Raw genomic sequence first — 23,139 nt, 5'->3', positions numbered from 1 at the left:
TTAATATAAGCAGTTGAAAGGGGTTTCCTTATACAGAATATAGTTGTGGAAAACTGGCTTAGAAAAAAAACATACTTTTGAGCTCATGGGCTCAAAATGTCCTATGTTCTGTAGATCCAATAGCTGGGGACAACCCCTAAGGCCCATGTCTCAAAGGCACAGCTGTGAATGACAGCTGATACGACAGGCACTACATAACCATTATGCACTGCTTTGGCAAGGTCTGACTGCACATCATTTACAATTATCATAACATTGTTTTTATTTCAGGACAGTTTATTGCTTAGCATGTTACATTAACCCCTCACAGAAACTGCACTCAAGCAGGTGCAGTGCTCAGGAAGAAAGCTGGACAATAGCAACAGCCCAGTTTATTTCTTATCCCTTTTAATTTCCTTAGATTGCTGGCATGGCAAGTCTTTGCTCTTTATAATCAATGGCTTCTACGGTGCACAGAAAATCCTTGAATTGCTCTCATTACAAACATTTAGAAAGAATCTGGCTCTAAATTGAGTTATGAGTTTTAAAAGAACTAAAAGTGAGTTTTATTTTATATCTAAGAAAGAATGCTGCTACTCTTAAATAATGTAAAACTATTTTAGCTTTCTCTGTAGATTTCAACCTCTTATTCTGTTCCAGTCACTGGCATATATAAGCACTACCATAACTACTCCCAAAGAAACCAAAGTGGATTGTTGTATGATACTAATCTTCTATGTCCCTTCAAGATGACCATCATTCAGAACAGAAAAAGCAAGGATTTTCCTCCCGTGATGCACAACACTAAGTTGATGATATCACATCAGTCCATAAAATCAATCTTCTGTTATCTGTGTGCAGTAAATCAACATAATCAGCATAACCAAACGATTATATGAAGACAGATTTGTCATTAGGTGCATAGCAATTATGACATACTACACAGTTCCAGCTCTCAAATCCACTCTCCCTGAATGAAACCAACAACTATTCCCATGACCAAACCATAGCTGTCATTTGACTCAACCCTGTAGCTACACAAACGCAGTATCTGAAATCCAGTGTCTTGGTTACATGGTTTAATTCAGTATTTCTAACTACATCTTGGAACTTCTCTGGGTAAGAAAACTCAGAGCACTGTATTTTAATGTACGTATTTGAGCCTTTTGAACTGAATTAACCTGATACTATTGACAATAAGGCTAGAACACATGCATTAACTATACCTTCCTCCACAGTAGATATACTTCTAATTTCCTTATTTTGTGGGAAAAAGTTCAGTATTGCAATGCACTTCACACCAAATTTTATAACTCCTTATATATATACATATGTCATATAAATGAATGATACTTTCCTTGCAATCACTGAGAAGTAAAAAATGTTCACTTACTATTGTTTCCACTTGCATTCTCTGGCATTTAATGGTAAAGTCTATACAGTAACCGCCAAAAAGGGCAGATTAAAATGTTTTACTGCGCTATATGCACAGATAAGCAACAACTGCAGTGCAAGCGCTTTTCTTTAGGTTTTGTTAGGATAGTTAAAAATATTCCCAAAACAGGCTACCCTGCAGAGCTGGTCTTTCAGACAATCCTAAATGAACACAGTTATAGTCCTGCTGCTGTTTCAAGGTGGGCACAAGCTTGCGCAGAACAAGGCAGCAGCAGAATAAAGGTAAATGATGTACTCTGAAAACATGGCAATGTCAGTCCACCCCAAAAGTTATCAATCTCACAAGCCCTGGCTTCAGAAAAGGAAGAGTTTCTTTGTAACGCTTTATTTCTTGAGATGGTTTATAAGGAGAATTCAAATTCTAATGCCCTGGGACAAAAACTAAATTAAACATAATCCAGTTTATGACTTACAGCAAAGAAACATTCTGGACAACGTCAGGTTTTACTACATGTAATGGTTTTATGAAACGTGTAAATGTTACTATTCTATAAAATACATTTTTCATTCCAAAATGCAAATTATAATTCATATTTACTCAGGACTTTCCGTTCTAGTGTTTTAAACTTACTTTTAGAAGAAAGACACAGGATTGCCAAATTAAAGATTTATTATAGTGTTTTTATTAACAAACTTTCATTGGAAAGTTCTGGGTGCATTAACATAGGAGGCACATTGGCTTCGATGTTTGGCATTTGACAGTCAACAGAATTGCACTTCACTGTGATAGCCTTGCTACAACAGCGTGAGTTTTCACAGCAACCCTCGTAGCGAGCCTCTCTCACCGACCTCTTCAGCAGATGTTTTTTATCATTTTGGTCAGCCTGGTCATTCTGCAAAGAACGCTGATCTATCTTGCCCTCAGCTTTCTTTTTCTGCTTTGACAGAGAGGCTTTCTTACTTTCAACCGTGTTTGCTTCTGTACTACCCTTTTCATCGCACTTGTCTGTCTGCTGACAGAATCCCTTTTGGTTATTTGATACACCGTTCTCACATTCAGAGCAACGCACTATTAGAGGTCCTGCGTTTCGGCAGAGAAACTGTGAGGAGCTCATCACCTTTGGAACAGTTCTTAAGTTTTCCTCTGGATTTTGATGAGCATGTGAATCTGTCCTATTTATTCTTTGATGTGCCTGAAACTGTTGCATGGACTGGAGGAAAAAATTTTTAGGCAGAGAGTTCTGCGTCATTGTTCTTTTGAGCCTTCCTTGAAGGCAACTGCAGTGGAGGACATGCTGGACTGGATGCACGTAACCTTCAGCAGCTTGCTGCAAAGCATTTATAGGAGCTACAGAGCTTTGGAGCTGTACGGTTCCTGGTGAAGGAGAACACTGGTAACAGAAGGTGTCACTTAACTGTTGACATGAGTGTGGACTCCACGTCACTGCCACTTGCTTATATGCATCAGGACAGCTACACTGCCTGTTTTGAGAGAAAATTGGGCATATAGTGTGTTGGTCGATAGATGTCTGTAGCATAGCTGAACTAGCAACATTTTTTATGCTTTTACTCACTTCACTATTATAGGCTGAATGCATAGGCATACATGTGCTTTGAGGGGGTCTGCTGCTGAAAAGCTCTGAGCAGATACGAGTTTCTTCATAGGTCACTTTCTCTACAGGGCTACAGATCCTAGTTTGTGATGCCAGAGGCTCAAGCTCATAATGCTCATGCTCCATTTCTGGTTTTTGACTTCTGGAGTCCAGCTGATATTTGCTAACAGGATGTGATTTATTCTGACCTCTGCCTCCTTGGGCTCCTGAAAAGGTCTGAGAGAAGGCATTACACCGCAGTTTTTTTGGTAGCGGGATCTGGCCACAAGTGCCCTGGGGTCCAAGGCATCGGCACATGCACTGGAAGAAAAACGTTGCAAAAGCCCAACTAATGCACATTATAAGCATCATAAAAGTGCCAAGCTGCGTGTATGCCAACACTGTTGAGGGCATCATCATTGCTCCAGCTACAAATGTAGTCAATGCAGCCATTGCAATAGCAGAACCCATACGGCTTAAAGAAAAAATGACTTTTCCCTCTCGGTCAGGGTCAGGGGCTAAGCGATAAGCCACTCCATAATGAACAGCAAAGTCTACAGATAAGCCAACAGCGACTGAAATAGTGACAGATTCTAACACATTTAGCTCCCATCCAAGAAGAACCAGAGAACCTACAGTGACGAAAATAGTTCCAGCTATTGAAACTATTGCATAAAGGCTTATAATTATATTCCAAGTTGTAAGAAGCATTACACTAAATGCAACAGCAACTGAAAGACCCATAGCAATCAGAGTACCATCAGAAAGACTGTCCTGAAGATCGTAAAATTCGAGGTTACTCACAAACCAACCATTGCTAAGACCTTCAGGAGCAGAACTAAGCTCACTTGAAATCCATGAGTCCACCTCTTTGTAGAACTGATGCATTTTCTCATAAGCCAGCGTGAAGAGGTAGGTGCTCTGGAACTCCAACACCACTGCCCTGATGGTGTCGTTTAGGTCAAAGCGAGGCCCTGGGGTTTTACTATCTAAATGGTACCCTGTGCTTCTTTCTAGCTCCATTATAGCTCTCTTGATACATAATTCAAAGACTTCTTGTTTGTATGGAAAGCTCCAGTGGCTGCAGCAGGGGTAAAGAGATGGCTCATCACAGTCTTGATTTTCCATCCACTGCTTAAATGTTTCAATGAAGCAGCTTGTGAAGTCTTGTTCTTCAGTCTGATAATAAAATGTTTGATTTCTTAACTTCTGACAGAAACGCAAAATCCAAACCTGTGAAGCTGGGCTAGCGATATTAAAACTGCTATCTAGCTGCAGCTTTCCTTTACTTTTAGGGTTTAAAGGGTCACCATTATCCTCAGGTATGACACCCCAGATTACCGTAATTGGCATGTGGAGTTCTTCTCCATGGTGGACACGTTCAAACATGAAAAGCTTTTTGTATTCTGCATCATATCGTTCAAATGGGTGAGAAGACCTAAACACTTGAAACTCAGAGAGTTCCAATGATGGCAATTTCATCTTTGGATTTACACACACGATATATGCTCCACCAATTGTTAAGGCAAGGAACCAGAAAAGCCAAATATATCGAAATTTGATAACAATGCACGGCAAAACTTTTTCAAAAAATATCCTGGATGCTTCTGAGACTGCAAAAATAATCTTGTGGAACATTTGGCACAACACTGTCCAGCAGTTTTTGTTGTTGTATACCCTCTGCTGAGGTTTCTTAAAGCAACTGAAAATATTGAGAAGATATCGTTCATGTAATACAACTACAGCAGGTAGCCATGTAACCATCAAAACGTAATTCACCAAAATGGCAGTGCCAGCATAAACACCGAAACACCTGATTGCTGTGATATTGCTGACATAATTAGCATAGAAGGCAGCAGCGGTAGTAAAACTCGTGACAAACATGGAAAGAGCAGCGTGCTGCAACGTGATGCTCACTGTCTCAGAGGTTCCAGCATGAGGTTTATCAAATTTTGTGTAGTTCCAAACGTCACATAAGACAAAAGCATCATCTGCTCCAATCCCAACAAGAATAATCAATGCCGTAAGATTCATGAATGGAAAGAACTCAAAATCAAATACTACCCGATAAAGAAAATAAGAAATAATTAAGGAACTAATTATTGCAAACATAGTCATCAGCGTGATAAACATGGACTTCGTGTACACACACATAACTAATAAAACAATTACAATGGCTATGGCAGGATACACAGTATCCATCAACAGGTAATCTTGAAACAATCTATGTTTTATTCCAAACTCAATCCCTGTGACGGTTGTTACACCATCAGAAGCGTTCCAGTTCTCAAAGTTATCTAGGTAAATACTCATCATGCTCTCTCCTTTCTCAGTCGGAGAGAAGAGCATGCTGTATTTTAAAGCTGGTAAGACATAGTCAGCTGTCTTTGGGCTTAGAAAATCCTTGTCCACTAGATAGTGGAGGATCTGGTAAACAGCATTGTACTTGGTACATTTGCGAGGCACATTTGTACACTTGAGTTGGTCCTTCCTTTTGGCATTCATATCCCAGCAGTCCGGCCCCAGGGTTCCGTTGTAGTAGTATTTGGCACATGTGCGAAGCAGCTTTAGGGTGTGAGAGACATCTCGTTCCACAATTTTTTGACACGATGACCTGTTGTTTAGAATAGCAATATAGTTGCCCAGTGTCCAGCTGGGACAGCATGAAGCAGCAGTGGCTCTCTGGCAGAGATCGCCAAACTGGGAATGGGATCTGATCTGTAAAAAGACAGGTAGGGCAAAAAATCCCATTTAAAGTAATAGTCTGAATTATTAGAAACATCCACCCACCAAAAAAAAAATCCCCAAGTGATGAAAATTCAGCTTATGGTCCTTTTCTGTTAACATTTTAAATTCTTATTTCCACGCACATTATTTTTGATCAGTATCCTCTTACATGCAGCAGACTAAACCAGCAGTAACTCAGTATACCGACTTGTCACAGAGGTATAAAATTGGCAGAAGCGTTAAGAATATTTATTGTTTGAAGATGCACTGAGGTGGTTTTTTTTCCAGACTGAGGACTGTTAACTGTCTTCTATTACCTCATGCTATACTCCTGAAAATAAAAAAATCAGCCATACATCAATGAAGTTTCATTCTGCTTGGAATCATATACTGAAGTTCCTAAGAGAGGCAGAGACTTACCATCCAGAAAGAAAGGATGTGATAGCTTTACGACGACTTCCATCGTCTGACCTCTCTTCTACATCCCTCACTTTATGAGTCTTTTTTAGCTCTTCTAACAGCTGACAGACATTTCACCCCACCAGGTCAGCTTGCCACCCAGGCACTGTGTGTCCCTGTGTCGTGCAGGATTTCCAAGGCCCAAGCACAAGATAATTCTGCTGTGGCACAAAGCACCCCAAAATAAGCCATGTTGCACAGAGACAATGGTCATGCCTCTGAATGCTGCACCCACTGTGGGACGGTGTCCCAAGAGGTGACTCAGGAGTGGAGAAGATGCAGCAGCAGCAAGGCCAGAGAAGTCAGAGGGACAAACGCAGACAGGGCACAGAGCTGGGTCACGGGGCAGGACTGCGGTTGTCAGCTCCAGTGGTTGCCCAAAGCCTAGGGACTCCTGCCAGAGCTTTACAAAAACGATAGCAATTTGAACATTTCGGTTCAAGACTCTCCTTAGCTAAATGGGTGTTAATCCCTTATGTGGATACTCTTCTTTCACTTCAAGAACATTCCAGATTTAGTTGAAGCCAGTAAGAGCACAACTTAGCTAAATCACCATAAGGCACTTTTAGGCAAAACTGAAAGTATCTACAAAATAGAACCAAAACTGTTAAGTAACAAGGTTAGATTAGGGAAATTTTCTCAAGTTAGGAAAACTCAATCTTGATAGGGCACAGTGAATATAAGTCTTAAAAGCCAGAACTTCTGGTTTGTTATACACGACAAATTAGAATTAATCCTTCAAATATGTAAAATTTCAGTCTCAATCAAGTTACATAGAATAAACACATATTAATACAGTCACATTAATAAAGCCATGTGCTTAAGAGTTTACAGGATCAGGCCCTGAAACCATTATCCATGTATGTTTTAAATTTAAGTGATCTGAAATATACCACTTTGGGGTTGGTTGGTTATGTTTTTGTTTGTTTATTTTAGCAAAACTGCACAGGTTTATTATTAGCAATCCTTTATAATGCAGACAAAATACTGCACTTGGGGATTCTCATGGCAGTTATAAAAGCTTTAATACGGACTTAATTTTGTCAACCAATTTCTGAACAATAACAAACTGTCATTCGAAAAAAACAGGATAATTCACATTTGATTGTTTCCAGATAAAAACACTCACACAAGCAAACTCAGGAAAAACTGAAGAACCTACTAAATAAAAGGAAGCACTGGAATAGCATATCTGTGTTTTTCATGGCACATCTCCAGGTTAATCCTATGATATAATAGGGAAACTGGGAGGAAAGGATTGTATTGTCTCCTCTACGGATTCAAGTTTAAGATGGGACAATGAGGTTTATATGCTGTTCTTCAACACTTGCTGCAGGCCATAAACATTCACTGGTAAAGTAACTGTTGCCAAAGATAAAGTAACATGAGTCGGCAGCTGGAAATTAGAAATTAAAATACAAAATTTAGCTCCAGATAGCTCATTAAAATACTACATAAAATGCATGTATATTGTAGCATTGGGCTTTGTTGGTGATCCAAAGGAACTGAAAAGGCCATTTTGCTGTTGCCAGACTTGGTCTGCCACTGGCAACATTCTCATTTATTTTGGAACAAGTAAGGAAACTAAGTTGTGGAACCTGCGCACATGTTGTATCTGTGGGCAGATCTGCCCAAATGGATCTACAGAGTGACAATCACAAATACACGGTTTTGTGGAAGCAGTCTGAGGAGGTCATTTACAGTCTTTGAAGTTTATAAATAGCTGTTTACAGTTTATAGGGAAAAGGTTCTGCAATTAACAGGCAAGAAAATGGGCTCTTCTTATCCAAGTAGTAAAAAATTAGAACACCTCCCATAGCTGTTTTGTATATAAAGTTTCCATAAAGATTACAGGACTACCATATGCTGAGCAGCTGCAGGATGGAGCCCCTAAGTGTCAGTAAAACATACAGTTAAAGTAGTTACACGCAGATGGGAATACAATTAACACATAGGGGATATACTGTTAGTTCATACTAAAGCAAATACTAGTTGGTGCTGAAATCCTGCTTATCATCCGAAAAATACATAAATTCTAAGGTTTGCATTTCCAGAAAATAGCTTCTGATTTTCCTGTCTTTGAATATGGAAAGCTTTGCCACTTACTTCAACAGAATTGTGGCCCTAAACAAGCAAGAATTCAACAAAAATAAGTACAGCCAGAAAAGAGCCTGTAAGACCAGAAGGTCACTGAAGTCATCAATTTCTTCCGATAGCTGCAGTGCAAGTAAGCATCCTCTCTACGGACTGGTTGCTAGCAGAACTTAGCATTCACAAGTGGGGCATATTGCAGCACTTCAGGAGTTCTAAAAAGTGTTAGAAGTGCCTAGAAATTGTCAGAAAGTGTTAAAATCATTTAAACATCTTATTTATAAGTAACATGCTTTTTAAAAAAAAATTAATGAAAAAGCTTCAGCCCCTTCAGAGCCCTGAATATCTACTTTTTATTATGAATTTACATATATAGACCAGCAATAATTGCAAAATCTAACCATATCAATTAGTTTTGTCTACTAACTAGCTAAAAATCAATGCTATCATGATGCACTGTCATTCTGACAGCTGAGATGTTAGATTATTATATTTTAAAGTAAATATCTAAATTACAAAAAGGATCCATAGAAACATTATCTGCAACAATATTCTCTATAAATATCTACACAACTGTGGGAGTAGCTGAAGTATCTGGCATTTAATTTTCTGAAGTGTTCTTATTTCAAAGGAAGAGCTATTTTCATGAATACAAGATGCATGGTACTCATTTTTTGAAGTAAAGTAGTTTCATCCTTCCCTCAGAAAGTAAAGCAGTATTTGAAATAATACATTATTACCAAAGTGTACATACAGGGACCCAAAAAAAAAAAAAAAGAAAAATTCCTTAGGAATAATACAATCATTATAAAGATTATTCTTCAGAGGTAATTAACTGTCTTTATTCTGTTACCCAGAGATTTTTTTTTTTTTAAATTCAGACTGCATTGCTTTGCAATGGTCTATACTACCTAGGATTTACCTGCATCAGCTGTCTATGTGATTAAACTCCTACAGTTAAACGCACAGATTAGTATCTCCTCCCTAACTCTCAATTTTTGCCCTTGTAAAAGATTATTCTCCATTGTATCTCCTGATTGAACTGGAGATATGATTACTCCCTAGCTCAGTTCATTCAAAACCCAGTTGGGTTAGTTTAAATACTGTACTTTGCTCACCTGGCTCATTCTGATTGAAAGAGATATTATTCTGCAAGTATCACTATCCACATCTAATTAATTGGGCTATGTTTCTAGCTAGTGTATGTATGTTCCTTTGATCCATCTGTCCATCTGCCAACTATTCTCTTGATCTAAAAAAAAAAAAGTCTGAGGGACCCACTGGGTGTCAGAGAAAACTGGAAAACTGCATATGCTATGACGATGCAGGTAGTTTCAGTCACCTGAAGGTGAAAAAGCAAAAAAAAATGAATTATTTGCTGGGAAACAAGAACAAAAATCTATTGAATAATATTCTAAGAGGAAACACATAGTAAAAGTTAAGATAGTCCCTTCTACAAAGAAATTTCTGAAGCAACCCTCCTCCACCCCATTCTGGATGGTATTAGTAGCAAAACTGAATAAATTCCTCTATATAATCTGATTTACAAATTGAAAGTTGTTTTTTAACTTCATCTGCATGCTGACTGACCATTCGAAAAGGATGAGAACAATATGAAGTCCTCTCATATGCTACTGGATGGCAATAGGCAGCAAAACAAAGTTTCAAGTATGTGCTTCAAATCTGCAAGTTGAAACAAATTAAATGCCATCTTTACTTACCCTCAAGTTATCTACATTGCACATTGACTTAATTGCATTCAGATTCCATAAATTCTCTCCTTCTGTTGATGTAAACACCACTCGTGAATAGCGATCACCTGAAATGACAGGAGGAGGGCTTTTATAGATTGTTTGGGTGAGTCTGGTATCAAAGACTGAGGCAAAATCCCACCATTCAAAGGACAGAGATGAAATCTGTCAGGTCACGGGAATCCACCTCCTTTTCAAGACGAGCTATTTATCTGTAAGACTCAGTCCACATGAAAGTTTCAGTTTCCTTCAAGTGCTTATAGTAAATATGGCATCTTCAATACTATACACCACTTACAAGCTCTACAGACTTCTATTCAAGCAAACTATCTTCTGAAATATGACAAACAAAAATCAAAAGATCTAATCAGCAAACTATGAAATTCTTGGCACAGCATAATGGCAGTACACAGATAATAGTAATCAAAGGCTGATTTAGTGAGTCATTTTGGAATATAAATAATAATTATAAAGTTGTTTCTACAAGAATGTTTTTGCTTTAGAAGCAAATAACTGCAGTGGAAATTGTTGTAATATCCTTGAGGCCATTTTCAAGAATTCTACAGTTTAGACACATACAGCTTAAATTACAAATTAAATCACATTTATTAGAAGACAGCTTTTAGGAAAGGCAATAATTACTTAGTGGTAGTGAGATTTTTACGCATAACTAACAAGGGAAGCATATATACAAACACAAATGCACGGTACTCCATAACACAATATGGTACTTCGGGTTAAGAAACATCACGTTAATTACAATCTTCCAAAAACCAAAATGCTGAATTTTTCCCACTGCTGTGAACGTGCAGAATTTTTGCCTTTCACAAGATGGTAATGAAAAGACTCAGGGGTAGTGCTTTATGATCGCTGACTGTGCTTCAGGATCAAGGAAACTGAAATCTGCAGATCCTGGAGCAGACAAAAGATAGATACCAGGAATGACAAAAACGGGTCAAGAGGAAATCAACTGTTTTGTTTACATAATGGATGGCAAACTTTCCCATAGAAGCGCAATTCCTTATGACTGCCACAACTGAGACTATGCAGAAACAGTACTGGAAAGAAGAAGAGTGAGACTATGCAGAAACAGTGAAAGGGATAAGAGGAGTTAATTCTGCTTCATGTTGCAGTTAATGCTCAGTAGAGTTCTGAGTACACTTCTTCTTTACACAAGATATGTTCAGTCTAATTTGGTTCTGCTTACAGGAGCAGAAATTATGACCTTGCTCACATCCTCTCAATTAGATATAAGACCATATCATAATTGGGGGGAAAAAAATCATAAATCTGTTTTTCACCCTGTTTTTACTGGTCATTGGTCTCTCAGATCAAGCAATATAAACAAATAATTTCACAATTATGCTTTTGTGCTCTGTTATCAGGCCTCGCATATTGAAGTAGCTGCCAAAGAGCTCAGGTCATTATATGAATAAAGGCAAGATCTAAATCTGCTAATGCATGCTCCCTGCCAGAACAGGACTTATCAAAGTTTTGCAGTATGTCTTGTAAAAAGTCAATAAAGACTTCTTTGTCTTTTTGGTCCTTTAGTTTAACTTAGACAATTTTGTAAGCCCTCGGTACTTTAAGGTGGATTTTTTTTCTTATTATTTTTGTCTCTTTGAGGAGGGTGTTTTGTTTGGTGTTTTTTTTGTGTTTTTGTTTTTGTTTTGTTTTTTTTTTTCCTAAAGAACCCCCTGAATTCTGTGCAAGATATGACCTGTGAATGTCTTTTAGGACACATACAGGAAAAGTATTTTGATTTAGGTTTTTCAGAGTTAAGTTAATGGCACAGATAAAAAACATGACTATGCAGTGTGAATTAAGTGCTACCTCTATAGTCATACACAAAACACTGCTTTTACAATGATCAGCATTTCCAATAACTAATATAAGCCTTTACAGGAGACTGAACCCATTTAAAGGAAGTACTTTAGGTAAGCACAGTTGCTTCCTAGGAAGAACCAATAGAGCACATTTCAGCCCAATTTCTTCAAAGACTTCTGCATGCAAAAGAAGGTGTTTATCATGAATATACAAAGCAAAAAATATTTTCCTAATATGGCATACAATATACAGAAGAGCTCAGAAATCATTCAACTAGCAGAAGTTTTTTAGCCTTCCTTACATCACTTCTCCACTTACTTGGAATATCGCAGAAAAAGGTATCCTTGTGGAAGTTCCAGTCTGCTTGCCTCTTCTCTCTTTCATAGTGATCATCTGACCACCTGTCACCTTGATGACTAGAACAGAATAAATAGTTTTACCTTACCTTAGCAAAGAGACTATTAATAGAAAGAGTATCCAAACAAGTCACATATCTTAATAGCTCTCACATATGAGAAAAAATATTTTTACTAATGTGACTTTGGTATACAAAAGCTGAAACATTAATTGAATTTTTTGTTTAAATTAGAGACTTCAAAGGGAATGACATTGAGCCCAGTACTGAAAATACCCATAATTCAAAGAGGAAACTAAAATTATAAACTCTTTAAAAGAGCTTGCAATGGGAAATATCTACTTCTATGTGAAAGGCCTTAGGAATTGTAGATCATCAGATGCAATATTTATTGAAATCAGTGGCAGTATATATATTAACTTCAGAGTGTACGGCAGCAAGCTCTATGTACATACAAAAAACCCGCAATAAAGTAAAATGCATTTTTAATACAAATTCTTACCTTTTAGCTTGCTCATCTGCATATTTGAAAGGATAGTTTGCAAGTGTTGCTTTGTACCCTGTGTTTTTCACCATATTGTTCCACGTGACCAATCTCTGTCCTATGGCCGTCCCTCTTGGTTCAAAACCCTAAGAGAAGAGCATCACAAAATTCCATTAATACATTTCATTCTTTAGCTCAAACAGGAAAGTGGAAACATGATCAAAGTGATGGATAGTTTTCATTATGAAGCATAGTTACTCCAGGCATCTACTTTTAAAGGTAAAATGCTTTATGACAGGTTAGACAAAATAATGACCAACTGTGTAGAGGGACAAGGGATTAAGAATTCTTGCACGTACTTCTCTCCCTGAAAAGTGGTGATGATTTAGTCTACCAAACGTTCAACACTTAGTTTTCATAGCAAGGGCATTCTACAAAGTCCTCTTCTGTATCTCAATTATCACTCTTTACTGACTAAATATGATTAAAAACCACTCAAGTGTATCTTCTCTGTTTCTCAAAAAACACGGCAAATCTTCAAATAATTTTGAAAGTGACTTTGAAACAATTTTAATAACTTGGCTGTTTTCAAGAAATATCCATTACACATGGATATGTACATACATACACTACTATAATATAAATAACAATAACTTATAGGAACAGTATATTTTTATTTGAGGATAATAAGAAAATACAATATTTTCAATAAAAGTCCTGAAAGCTACTCACGGGTAAGACAGCTTATGAAAAGAAAGAAATGAGCACAGTATTTAATAGAATCTCATAAAAATTACTTTCTGTCTTTCAATATGGATATCATTTCATCCCCAGAAGGCATGTAGAATCCCCTTTCCTTTAACAGATCCTGGCCTTCACTCTTTGAAAGCTGATTTAGAACGTATGGTCTGTGCTGTACTGTTCTGCACACCTAAAACTGGGATGAATTTACATTATTCAATCTACAGCAGTTCTGTTGAAGGACATACGACCTTTCAATAGCAAAATGCAAAAGGGATTTAAACTAGTGGATAACACTCTCTGATGGCAACTCCATCTTTGTATCACCATTAGCTGCTCCAGGGTCAAGATTTCATACTTTTTTAATTAGAGGAATTACAAGGCTCTTTAACAACTCTTTTTTTGTGGATTCATTAGACAGAACTTGCTTCTGCAAGCTTACTACCAACCGAATTTCTCTGGAAATTGATTCCCAAACAGATTCATAGTACAAGGAATTTTGCAGGCACATTAAGAGTAAGTTTTTACCCCTGGGCAGATCTCAATTTAAGAGGAATGTACCAATTGCTGTACTTGCACCTGCTGTTTACTGGTATCACTGAAAAAACAGCAAACGGAAAAGACTTATTTGACAGTACAATTGATTAATATTTACCTACCAGCAATGGATCAGAGAAATCTGGAAGATCTGGAACTAATATTCCAACTAGTGCACACACCACTATTAACACAGTACACATGCCCAGGACCACCACGGGCCAGTCGGCTATCAGCGCAGCATAGCTACATTGAGAGAAGCAGTGAAAAAGATGTCACAGAAATCAAAGTCATATACAAAACTAATCTAAAATTCTCTAAAGAACCATGTTGAAATACATTGACCGGTTTTCTTTGTTACACTTACAGGAAATTAAGCTAGCTATCACAAATGGATGGAAATCATTTGGAAACAGTTTATTTCCATGTGCCTTTTTTTTTTTTAAAGTAAGAAAACAAACAAAAAAAATCCCAAACCACTTTCTAGCAAATCTCCCTACTGAAACTTTCTATTCTTATATAGAAAAGCTTTTCATATGAGACTATTATTTTTCCCCCTAGGATTCTGACAAAAATGGAGGCTTTATTTTAGATTTTCTTTGTGCTGCTACAGAGGTGATTAACTATGGGCTACTGAAATAGATATTTCTGTTGTTTAGTACATGTTCAGTATTTAAAACTGCCATAGTAATAATCTACATAAAATGCTTTTACATAAAAAATGCAAAAATAAGCGTATGTGAAGTTAAAACTGTTGTTTAAGACTAAACACAACTTTCTAATAGAAATATTTTTTTCTTAACTTTATACTTAATTTTTGGCATGGATATTATCCACAATTGGGCACCACTAGAAAACAGATGCTTTGTTAGAGATTTAATGACAGAAAACATCAGTTTCTTCTTTGAAAGCTTAAGCTTTTTTAAAAAAAGTATCAAAGAGAGGAAAAATCAATTTTAAAGTAGAACCCAAAAGAAAATATTTCCTTTATATTTAAAAGTCATATATATTTAAAATTACCCAAACCCTATATACTAATGATCCATAAAATCCATTGTAAATTCAAAGGTGCAAGAGAGTTGCAGCATGATACATAAACTAATCAGCATTAATTGTTTAGTCTTCTAGTATAACACATATTCTTGATTTTAACTCCTACTTCATTCTAAATTTTAAGAGTGCAAGGATTTTTATATGCAAATCTAATTTTCATCATTTTCATAATATATTTTTATTATTGTTAAATTGACAGAAAAGTATCAGAAAATAAAATGAAACCCAGAAATTTTACTTTCTTAATAATTTTTCTTAAAGACTTGAATTCATAGAGTTTATGTTTCAAGGGCAACATTGTCTAATCTTGGGAGCAAAGAGAGTACAGGAAGTCTCATAAAATTTAAGAGGCATTAGAAAAACAATTACAGGCTATGAATCATTCCATACCAGTAATCTCTGTACACACTAAATATTGATCAAGAAGATCTATACTCTTATTTCCTCCTCAACTTACATGCAATGTAACATGAAAGTTTATAGCAGAGCGCTCCTTTACTTATTTCCACTGTCTTAAAAAATTACAGTTCTTTTTCTGTTTCAGAGCAATTCATTATCTAATCACAGTTCAATTATTGGCTCTACAGAAATGTTCTGTCCCATTGCTAAGGAGGGAGGTAACGCCCAGCTCCTCACTCGAGCAACAGCTTCCCAGTCTTCTAACTGTAAAATCAACAGCAGTGAGCAAGCTTATTACTGACTTTCCATAGCATGTGGAAATAGGTATGTCTAGGGGTTTAAGTGCAGCTTTAAGGAGCAAGGAAGTCCAAAGCACTGGGTGTATCTCAATTTCCCATTAGGTAAATGTGGAATATTTCTTACTTTCTCACACAAGAGGTTAATTAGCAAAAGCTTGAAAAGCAATGTGAAGTCTAAGTTTTATTAAAGTGAATCACAAAGGGGCAGCTTGCCAAATGAGCGATTGTACAAAGCAGAAGTGAAGTAAATGACCTAACAGAATTTTCCTACTTATAGGACTAAATGTTTTCATAAACACCAAGCTAGATTGACTAGCAATTATAGACATTTGCTCTCAAGCCATAAAAGTTATACCCAAAAGATTTATTCTCCTATTCATAACTAGTGCCAGATTTACCACTTTGACATGTTGTCTCTACACTTCCATTCTCAGCTGAACAGCTTTTAAATTGGTTAAATTATTCACTCACTAGCTGTAAAAGAAACTATGTCCTAGGTGAAGTGTTTAACATGTTAATAAGCCACATACAGAGAACAGTAAGTGCTTGTTTACACCTGCAAATTTGTCCTGTTCTTGTATCACATACTGAAATTCAGAGAAGCAAAGCTGACCTAGGCTAGAACATCAAAAAGGACTAACTACGCTATATTTTAATTTTATTTGTCTGAGCATCATTTGGTGCTGCTGAGGGCTCTGGTTCCAACCAAGTTGCTTAGAGCCAGTCTCGATCCCAACCCACCATATGTGGCTAAACAGATGGCAGTTGTTTTATTTTTCACCTGTTAAAAAGCCACAAAACAAATTTAGTTAACTTTTTTTCTGTGAAAAGTAAGCCACTGTCCTGACTTTGATTCAGCGTAAATGAGCACTTGCCTGAAAATCTGAGTCCAAGACAAAAACACTTAAATCAGTTCCTCAGTCAAGCAATCACACTCAGAAAGGACATCCTTTGTGCTAAGCACATCCTTTAGAACTTTTCTAAATCAGGATAACACCTCCTACTTTTTGATACTTAAAACTATGGCTGTGCAATGAACTGGACATATAGCTACACTAATACATTCTCATCATTTTTTTTGTCCAAACTATTCAAGCACTGAATGATGAATTCTCAGTAACTATGACACTGACTGAAATCTCATTTTTATGCCGTTTCGCCCCCTGCTTTCAACCTAGCTGTTCGAATGGTAACACTACTTTAAGCTGTCTCGTACCATTAAAATGTGTATAGTTTTCATTAATTTCTTTCCTCCTGATGTTTTTCACACAGCTGAAAAAGATTTGTTTGGCCTTTTTTTTTCATGTTTTAAATAATTAAAAATGCTTAGGAGATACAATAAGTAATTAAATCTAAATTTATCTCACCCATTTAGCACCACTAAAAGATTGGTTTCAAGCAACGTGCCCAAGGTCTTCTAAGACCTCAGGTGGTTTCTTCAAAAGGAGAAGGTAAAAAAGATAAGTGTTTACATTCCCTTCCCATTTTAAACTACAGCATAACACATGGATAGTGTTAAACTTTTCAATTCAGCACCTATATGCAGATATACTCAGGTTAAACCACTGCCCAGTCCCATATAAAGAGACAGAAACATACCCTATATAGTTTCCATATTGTAAAGATGTCACTGTGAGCAATAGATATTTGTGTGACTAAATTCATATCAACAAACAGATTTATGTAACTCAAAACAGATACTTAAGTGAACAGGCTTGTTCTTCACTGAAAGCAAATCCTAAAGGCAGATTATGTTTTTAATGTATTTTCACTTGAGATGGTTTCTTGTTGCTATTACTGATGCACTAACAGTTTTAGGTAAGATGCTCTGTTCCTTTCTATGACCCTGCCATTCTTCAGAGCATATACAGTCCAAACCAAGTGTTCCTGATTGCATGGGGTTTCTGGTTTTAGGAAGAAATAAAAATCATTATGATGAAATTTTCTGAACTTTTCTGTCAGGTTACTGGTGATACAACCAAGCCACTTCCCAGAATAACCCTTAATAAAAAAGGTACTCAGTCACAGAGTTTTTATGCTTGTGCAGATAGTGTACAGACACACAAAGAGAATGGCATGTATTGCAACAAAAAATGCCATAAAATATTTGAAAACAAGGAACATTGAAATCTGCATCAATTTTAAAATTCTGGCCCAGTATTTATGGAGAGACTACTTGTCTTTCTATAAACAGAGCATGTGAGTTTGGCCGCCTTCTGTGGCCTATCCCCTTCCTGCTCCCCCTGGATTCACAGATGTGTGATTAGGGATGTTAAAGAGCTTGTCCCTGGCTCCTTCTTTCAGTGTTTATTTAGGGATCCATGTAGATCAATTCTTCTAAACCTTGTTTGAACTTGCTGACGCTATCTGCCTCCATAATCTCCTGTGGTAGTTTCAGAAATTCACTACCCACTGCCTAAAGAAATATTTTTTCTTTAAAAATCTGCTTGAATTTGATTGCCTACTATTTTCCTTGAACATTCCTTACTCTTGCATTGTGTGGAGAATAACAGCTTTGCCATCACTTCATCTGCTGCCTTTATGAAGCTGCAAACCTCACATGTGACAGTATCAGACCTTACCTTTTTGGTAACTTGAATGGTCTGGCTGGCCTGGAAGGAGGAAAAAAGAGCGTAATTGAAAATAACGAAATATAAAAATATACATGCATGTGTCAATTTGCTCAATTCTTCCCATACATGGATAAGCAAATAAATTATAAAAATCAGATATTTTAGAATATGAATTATGTTAAAAGGCATGCAATCATATTCAATTGAGTCTTTGCAAACAAGTAATTCAGAGAATAATTACAGCTACAAGAACAGCTGGGTTTTCAGAAGTGGAATTTTATGCAGCTGATTTTTGGGATTACTATTCCAGAGGGTTTTCCAGTTTTCAACAAGAGACAAAATAAACTAACATGATAAAAATTCAGTACCACTGAAAATCATGACAAAGTTTGTGTGTGATGGGAACAGACAACCAAACCACCATGTTTTGACATTGCAATTCACAAACCTTCTTAATTGTCCTTCGTAATGCCATTACAAAAAATTATTTGGCCATAAATTCTGTCTTGCCATAATACAGGAAATAGAATGACAAAAGGTACCTATATAAAGTAACTTTTCTATGCAAGTTTTTGTTATTTAAAATCTAATATAAACAATATTACTTTGATGAAGAAACAGCAAACCCAAACACAAATGAGTCTTATTTACCGCTGTTCAGTGAGTACTGCATTTTGTTAGTTATTGGATCAGTAAGCTTCACATAAATTCCACTTTGAAAAAAAAAAAAACCAAAACGAACTCCCATGAAGAATCTGCAATTCCTTTCAAGAATTTCCTGTCTATGAACGCAACATACAATCACTTCAAAGATGTAACCATACTATGGCTTCAGTTAAGTTATGGACTTGTTTTATCACCAAGGATTTCATATTACTTCTTAAAAAAGGTATAGAAAATGATGAATTAAGAAACATCTGCTTGCATAAAATAGATCCCTTCGTATTTCTACATTAAGGTCTCCAAAAGAGTAAATTTGTATGCTTTCACACCACTGGATAAACAGTTCGAACTTCAGACTCCTCGGAGATTTTCACAGAAGTTTGAAGCTTAATTCAGTGCTCAGAAATAAGACTTCTCAGAAATGAGATTTTCTGTCCTTCAAAGCATAACATTCAACACACTAGATTGAAATTCTAGTCATGGGGAATCAAAACGTTCTGGCACAATCATCTCAAGGTAGCTGCAACCATGCCCACATTACATGTGAGAACCGCTTCGACTGTACCTATTTCTAACTCTGAGCAACTCTAAAGGTAAAGGGAAAATAATCCACATAAAACTGAGCCTCTGAAACACAATGCTCTGTTACTCCAAATAAAAAGTACAATCCAATGCAAATCAGCCCTTAACGCAGCAACAGGTCACTTCAGATATATATTTAAAGCACTGCTAACTAACACGGTAGCAAAAGGTTGATGAAAATGTAATTGACAGTGTAGAGTCACATAAATGTGACCACTCCTATTAGCCCTTTCCTTGGCAGGGAGGATGGAAGAAGAAATTAAACTAGCAAAGCTAAACACTGATGCCAAGCCCTCTTTTCATCTTCATTCATGGTGTGTCTCAAGTAATACAGCACATGAATATAACTATGATGGAACATTCCATCAAGAAATAGAAAGATGATATATTTATTTCCTCAAGAAATATAAATCTATTTTAACTGTTGTAAGAAATAAGAAATGTATAAAAGCAAATTTCTATCAGCTGTAATTCACTGCTGTCTGAAAAGGCTCCAACCCAACAGAGCAGTAGAGCTGCTAACTGGGACATGCCTACAGGTAGTACACAGTAGTAAAAAAGCAGTCATTAGGAAGCTGGAGAAAACGAGGAGAAAACAGAATAATCAATCTGCAGTTGCAGTAACTCAAGGATTAAGGAAATATACAGACAAGGATTTTCTGTTAAATCTAGCCACAAAAATTAAGGTTAAATTTATGAAATGTCACCAACCTTCAGACCGTAGTCCAAGATGCACAAATCTGACTTTCAGAGATAGTGAACATACTCAGCTTCACAACTGATGTCAAAAACTTCTTGTACCACCACAAGAACAACAGATTCAGCACCAGCCAAAATCTACAGAAACCCAAACAAACTGAGTTCTGAAATGACTTTGCAACAGTAAGTTGCCTGAGGCTGAAAAGAAATTGTGGCAGGCTCAGGGGGCTGCTTGCTGTTCTATCTACAGCCTTAACCACCAAACCAACTTTTCTCAACTAAGGCTAGACTGGATGCTAAGAAAGTAGATACTGAAGTCAGAACTCACTAAACTTGAATGTGAAGTTAGCAGTAACAGGACTCTGTATGAAAAGAAATGCTTAAACAAACAAGCCCTTCCATGGACTAATTCAACACCAATGCAGAGCACAAACTGCATGTGTGGTTCTGTGCCTGTATGAAAAAGGGGACAAAGCTACAGAGTCAGGTATAACAGATTTTTTTATATTTTATTTTTTTTTGGTAATCGTTACTGTTACTTCCATGACTCTATAAAGGTTTATCTGGTTCATCCAGAGCGCCACATCCATATCACTACACACTGCCCCCAAATACAAGGATTTGCACAGACAGTGAGGTACAGAACCTCATCTGAGGTCCTCAAAGAGCTGGCAACACAAACATTTTCTGCGAAGGACCAGTGGGTAATTGATAACACTCTGGGGACAATGCAGGCATCTTCTCAATGTATCTTCTTGTATGTTCACTCTTTCAACAGCTCTCCCAGCCCCTTCTCCATGCAAAATCTTAGACAGGCATGTTTTAGATCTCCCTCTTCAAGCTTTACTCTGTCTTTCAACTATGTCTCTGTAAACATATGGCAAAATAGATTTTTCTCAACAGAACATAAAATTTGTTTTAGATAGAACTTCCAAAATTTAACTTTGCCTAATTTGGTTTACACAAAAGGGGTAAAAATACCAACACAACCATTCCTCATCCTCTCCCCCTTTCCCATCAAATCCAAACTACATTTCCCTCTGTTTCTTCCACCTGCAAAATATATTCAGTGCTGAACAAATGATGATGATTAAGTTCTTCAAAGTTAGGGAGGGTTAAAGGTCACACCTGCTATCAAACTGTTTTGTTTCAAAATGCAAGCATTAAAAAAACGTGTGTACACCCGGGTGGATTCCAGCAGTGTAACCAATCCCTTGCAGCTGTTGTGATGCCTCTATTATATTGGTCAATAGGAAAAATTATCCCTGAAACCTATGCTCCAAAAATTCTTTAGTTATGCTCTAAAATAGAGAAATGCATGGCAAAATCAGATCTTTCCCACTTAATTAATGCTGCTGTATCTAATTTTTGAAGTATTATCCTTTCATTTAGCCAGTTTAAATAACACCACTAGCCTCCAAAAAAAAAGTCTAGAAAAAAAAATCCTCATCAGTTTTCATGAGAAAGAAATGGTGAATTCCATTATTTTGCTGGGACAAAAGCCAAGTTGATCTGTGTATTACATTACCTCTGCACTTAGTTCTCACAAGTTTGATACAGGAAAGTGACAATCACAGTTGTTCGTGACAGGACTAGCACAACCAAGTTATTACATAAATTACAGTCACTGATTAAGATCTAACACATACTATGCACCAAGGGGGGAAGAAAAGGACAGGCTCTATTCTACCACCATTTACTGCAAGTCTCAGCCCCTGTTCAACAGATGCTTTGCTTCATCCTGTCCTCTCCTAATGGCGAGTTTAGACTGAGCATCATACAATTAGGAACCGCATAAAGAAAAGATAAATAAGATTGGTTAAAAACACCAGACGTTTCTCAACATGAAAATGTATTTGGTTGACCAGCACCCTCCTGTGCAACATGGTCAGAAGGAGTGGTGGTGTTTTTAAAAAGCGTTGCTATAATATCTGAAAGTTTACTGTAGGAAATAAGAAGAGTATCAGGAGGATCAGGGCAGTGGTTTGGAGTGGACTACTATGGCTCTAATATTCACCTCTCCAGCCTAAATAAGCACTTAACCTCAGCACTTCTAACAATATTTTGAATGGTGAGGTAACAGAAAACATTTGTCCCTTTGTGTACATACCAACTTGAAGAGTGGCAGTTCACACATATCAAAAAATACTATTGCTTTACATAATTTTCAATTTGAGAAAGATGATGACTAGTGCTTTAGCTTCCTGAAGGGAACACACCGTGCCACTCACCCACATCCTGCCTTCAGGTTCTCAATGAGGCCAAAGTTTCCTTTCAGAGCACTGATTGAGTTTTCTCATTAAAGTTAATAGATTGCCAAATGTATAACAGAGAGGGAGCTTGGTCCTAATTTCAAGAATCACAATGGAAAGCAAGCTTTTAGAAATTGTAAGTATTATAAATTTGGTTCTGTAACCTTCATGTTACATGGACATTACATGGCACAAAGCAACGTTTCACAAACATGTTCTTCAGCATGAGACCATTCCAAATTAATTTAACATTTAATAATAAAATTATGGATGGGTTACTGCTTCTTGCAGTGTGTTTATTTCATTAATCTAATGCATTTCAGGGGAATACAAACCTGAACATATCAGAGGACAATAAAAGTATCTAGATATTCCGAGACATTCTTTTGCAGTCTTTTTTCCACAAACCTCAGTTGTGAGAAAGGTATCAATTTAAGTAACCCCCTTTGTCTCACACCACAAGGAATCAATGCTAGCTGCTTCCTGCATGGGTGCAAAAAACCCTGTAGAAAGTAGCCATGAAACAGAAAATTAAGAAAACAGGTTGTGTTTTAAAGTGTATTTTGAAGAGTTTTCTACCTGTTGTAGAGCAACCAGCATTTTAAAAAAAGCATTAGCAGCTATTAATAACCTAAAAGGTTGAAAGAGATACTAAAACGATTTTGAACAGGAACATTCCTG

At 36.8% G+C, this 23,139-nt stretch overlaps 1 protein-coding gene across 1 annotated transcript in view; it reads right to left on the bottom strand.

Moving 5' to 3' along the window:
• Positions 1–2,040: 2,040 nt before the first annotated feature.
• DISP1 (dispatched homolog 1 (Drosophila)) overlaps positions 2,041–23,139 on the bottom strand; it is a 33,721-nt gene continuing 12,622 nt past the window's right edge. Inside the window, exons 2-7 of the mRNA XM_009707105.1 lie at positions 18,272–18,301; positions 14,061–14,184; positions 12,679–12,806; positions 12,140–12,237; positions 9,965–10,062; positions 2,041–5,684 (exon numbers count right to left, since the gene is read on the bottom strand). Coding sequence (XP_009705407.1) covers positions 2,046–5,684; positions 9,965–10,062; positions 12,140–12,237; positions 12,679–12,806; positions 14,061–14,184; positions 18,272–18,301 — 4,117 coding nt within the window. The 3' untranslated portion in view covers positions 2,041–2,045. The remainder of the gene's footprint in view (positions 5,685–9,964; positions 10,063–12,139; positions 12,238–12,678; positions 12,807–14,060; positions 14,185–18,271; positions 18,302–23,139) is intronic.

The sequence above is a fragment of the Cariama cristata genome, unplaced genomic scaffold (assembly GCF_000690535.1).
Source record: "Cariama cristata isolate BGI_N322 unplaced genomic scaffold, ASM69053v1 scaffold19509, whole genome shotgun sequence".
NCBI lineage: Eukaryota > Metazoa > Chordata > Aves > Cariamiformes > Cariamidae > Cariama > Cariama cristata.
Note: the sequence above shows the minus strand (reverse complement) of the source record. Positions and strands in the feature narration are given on the sequence as shown.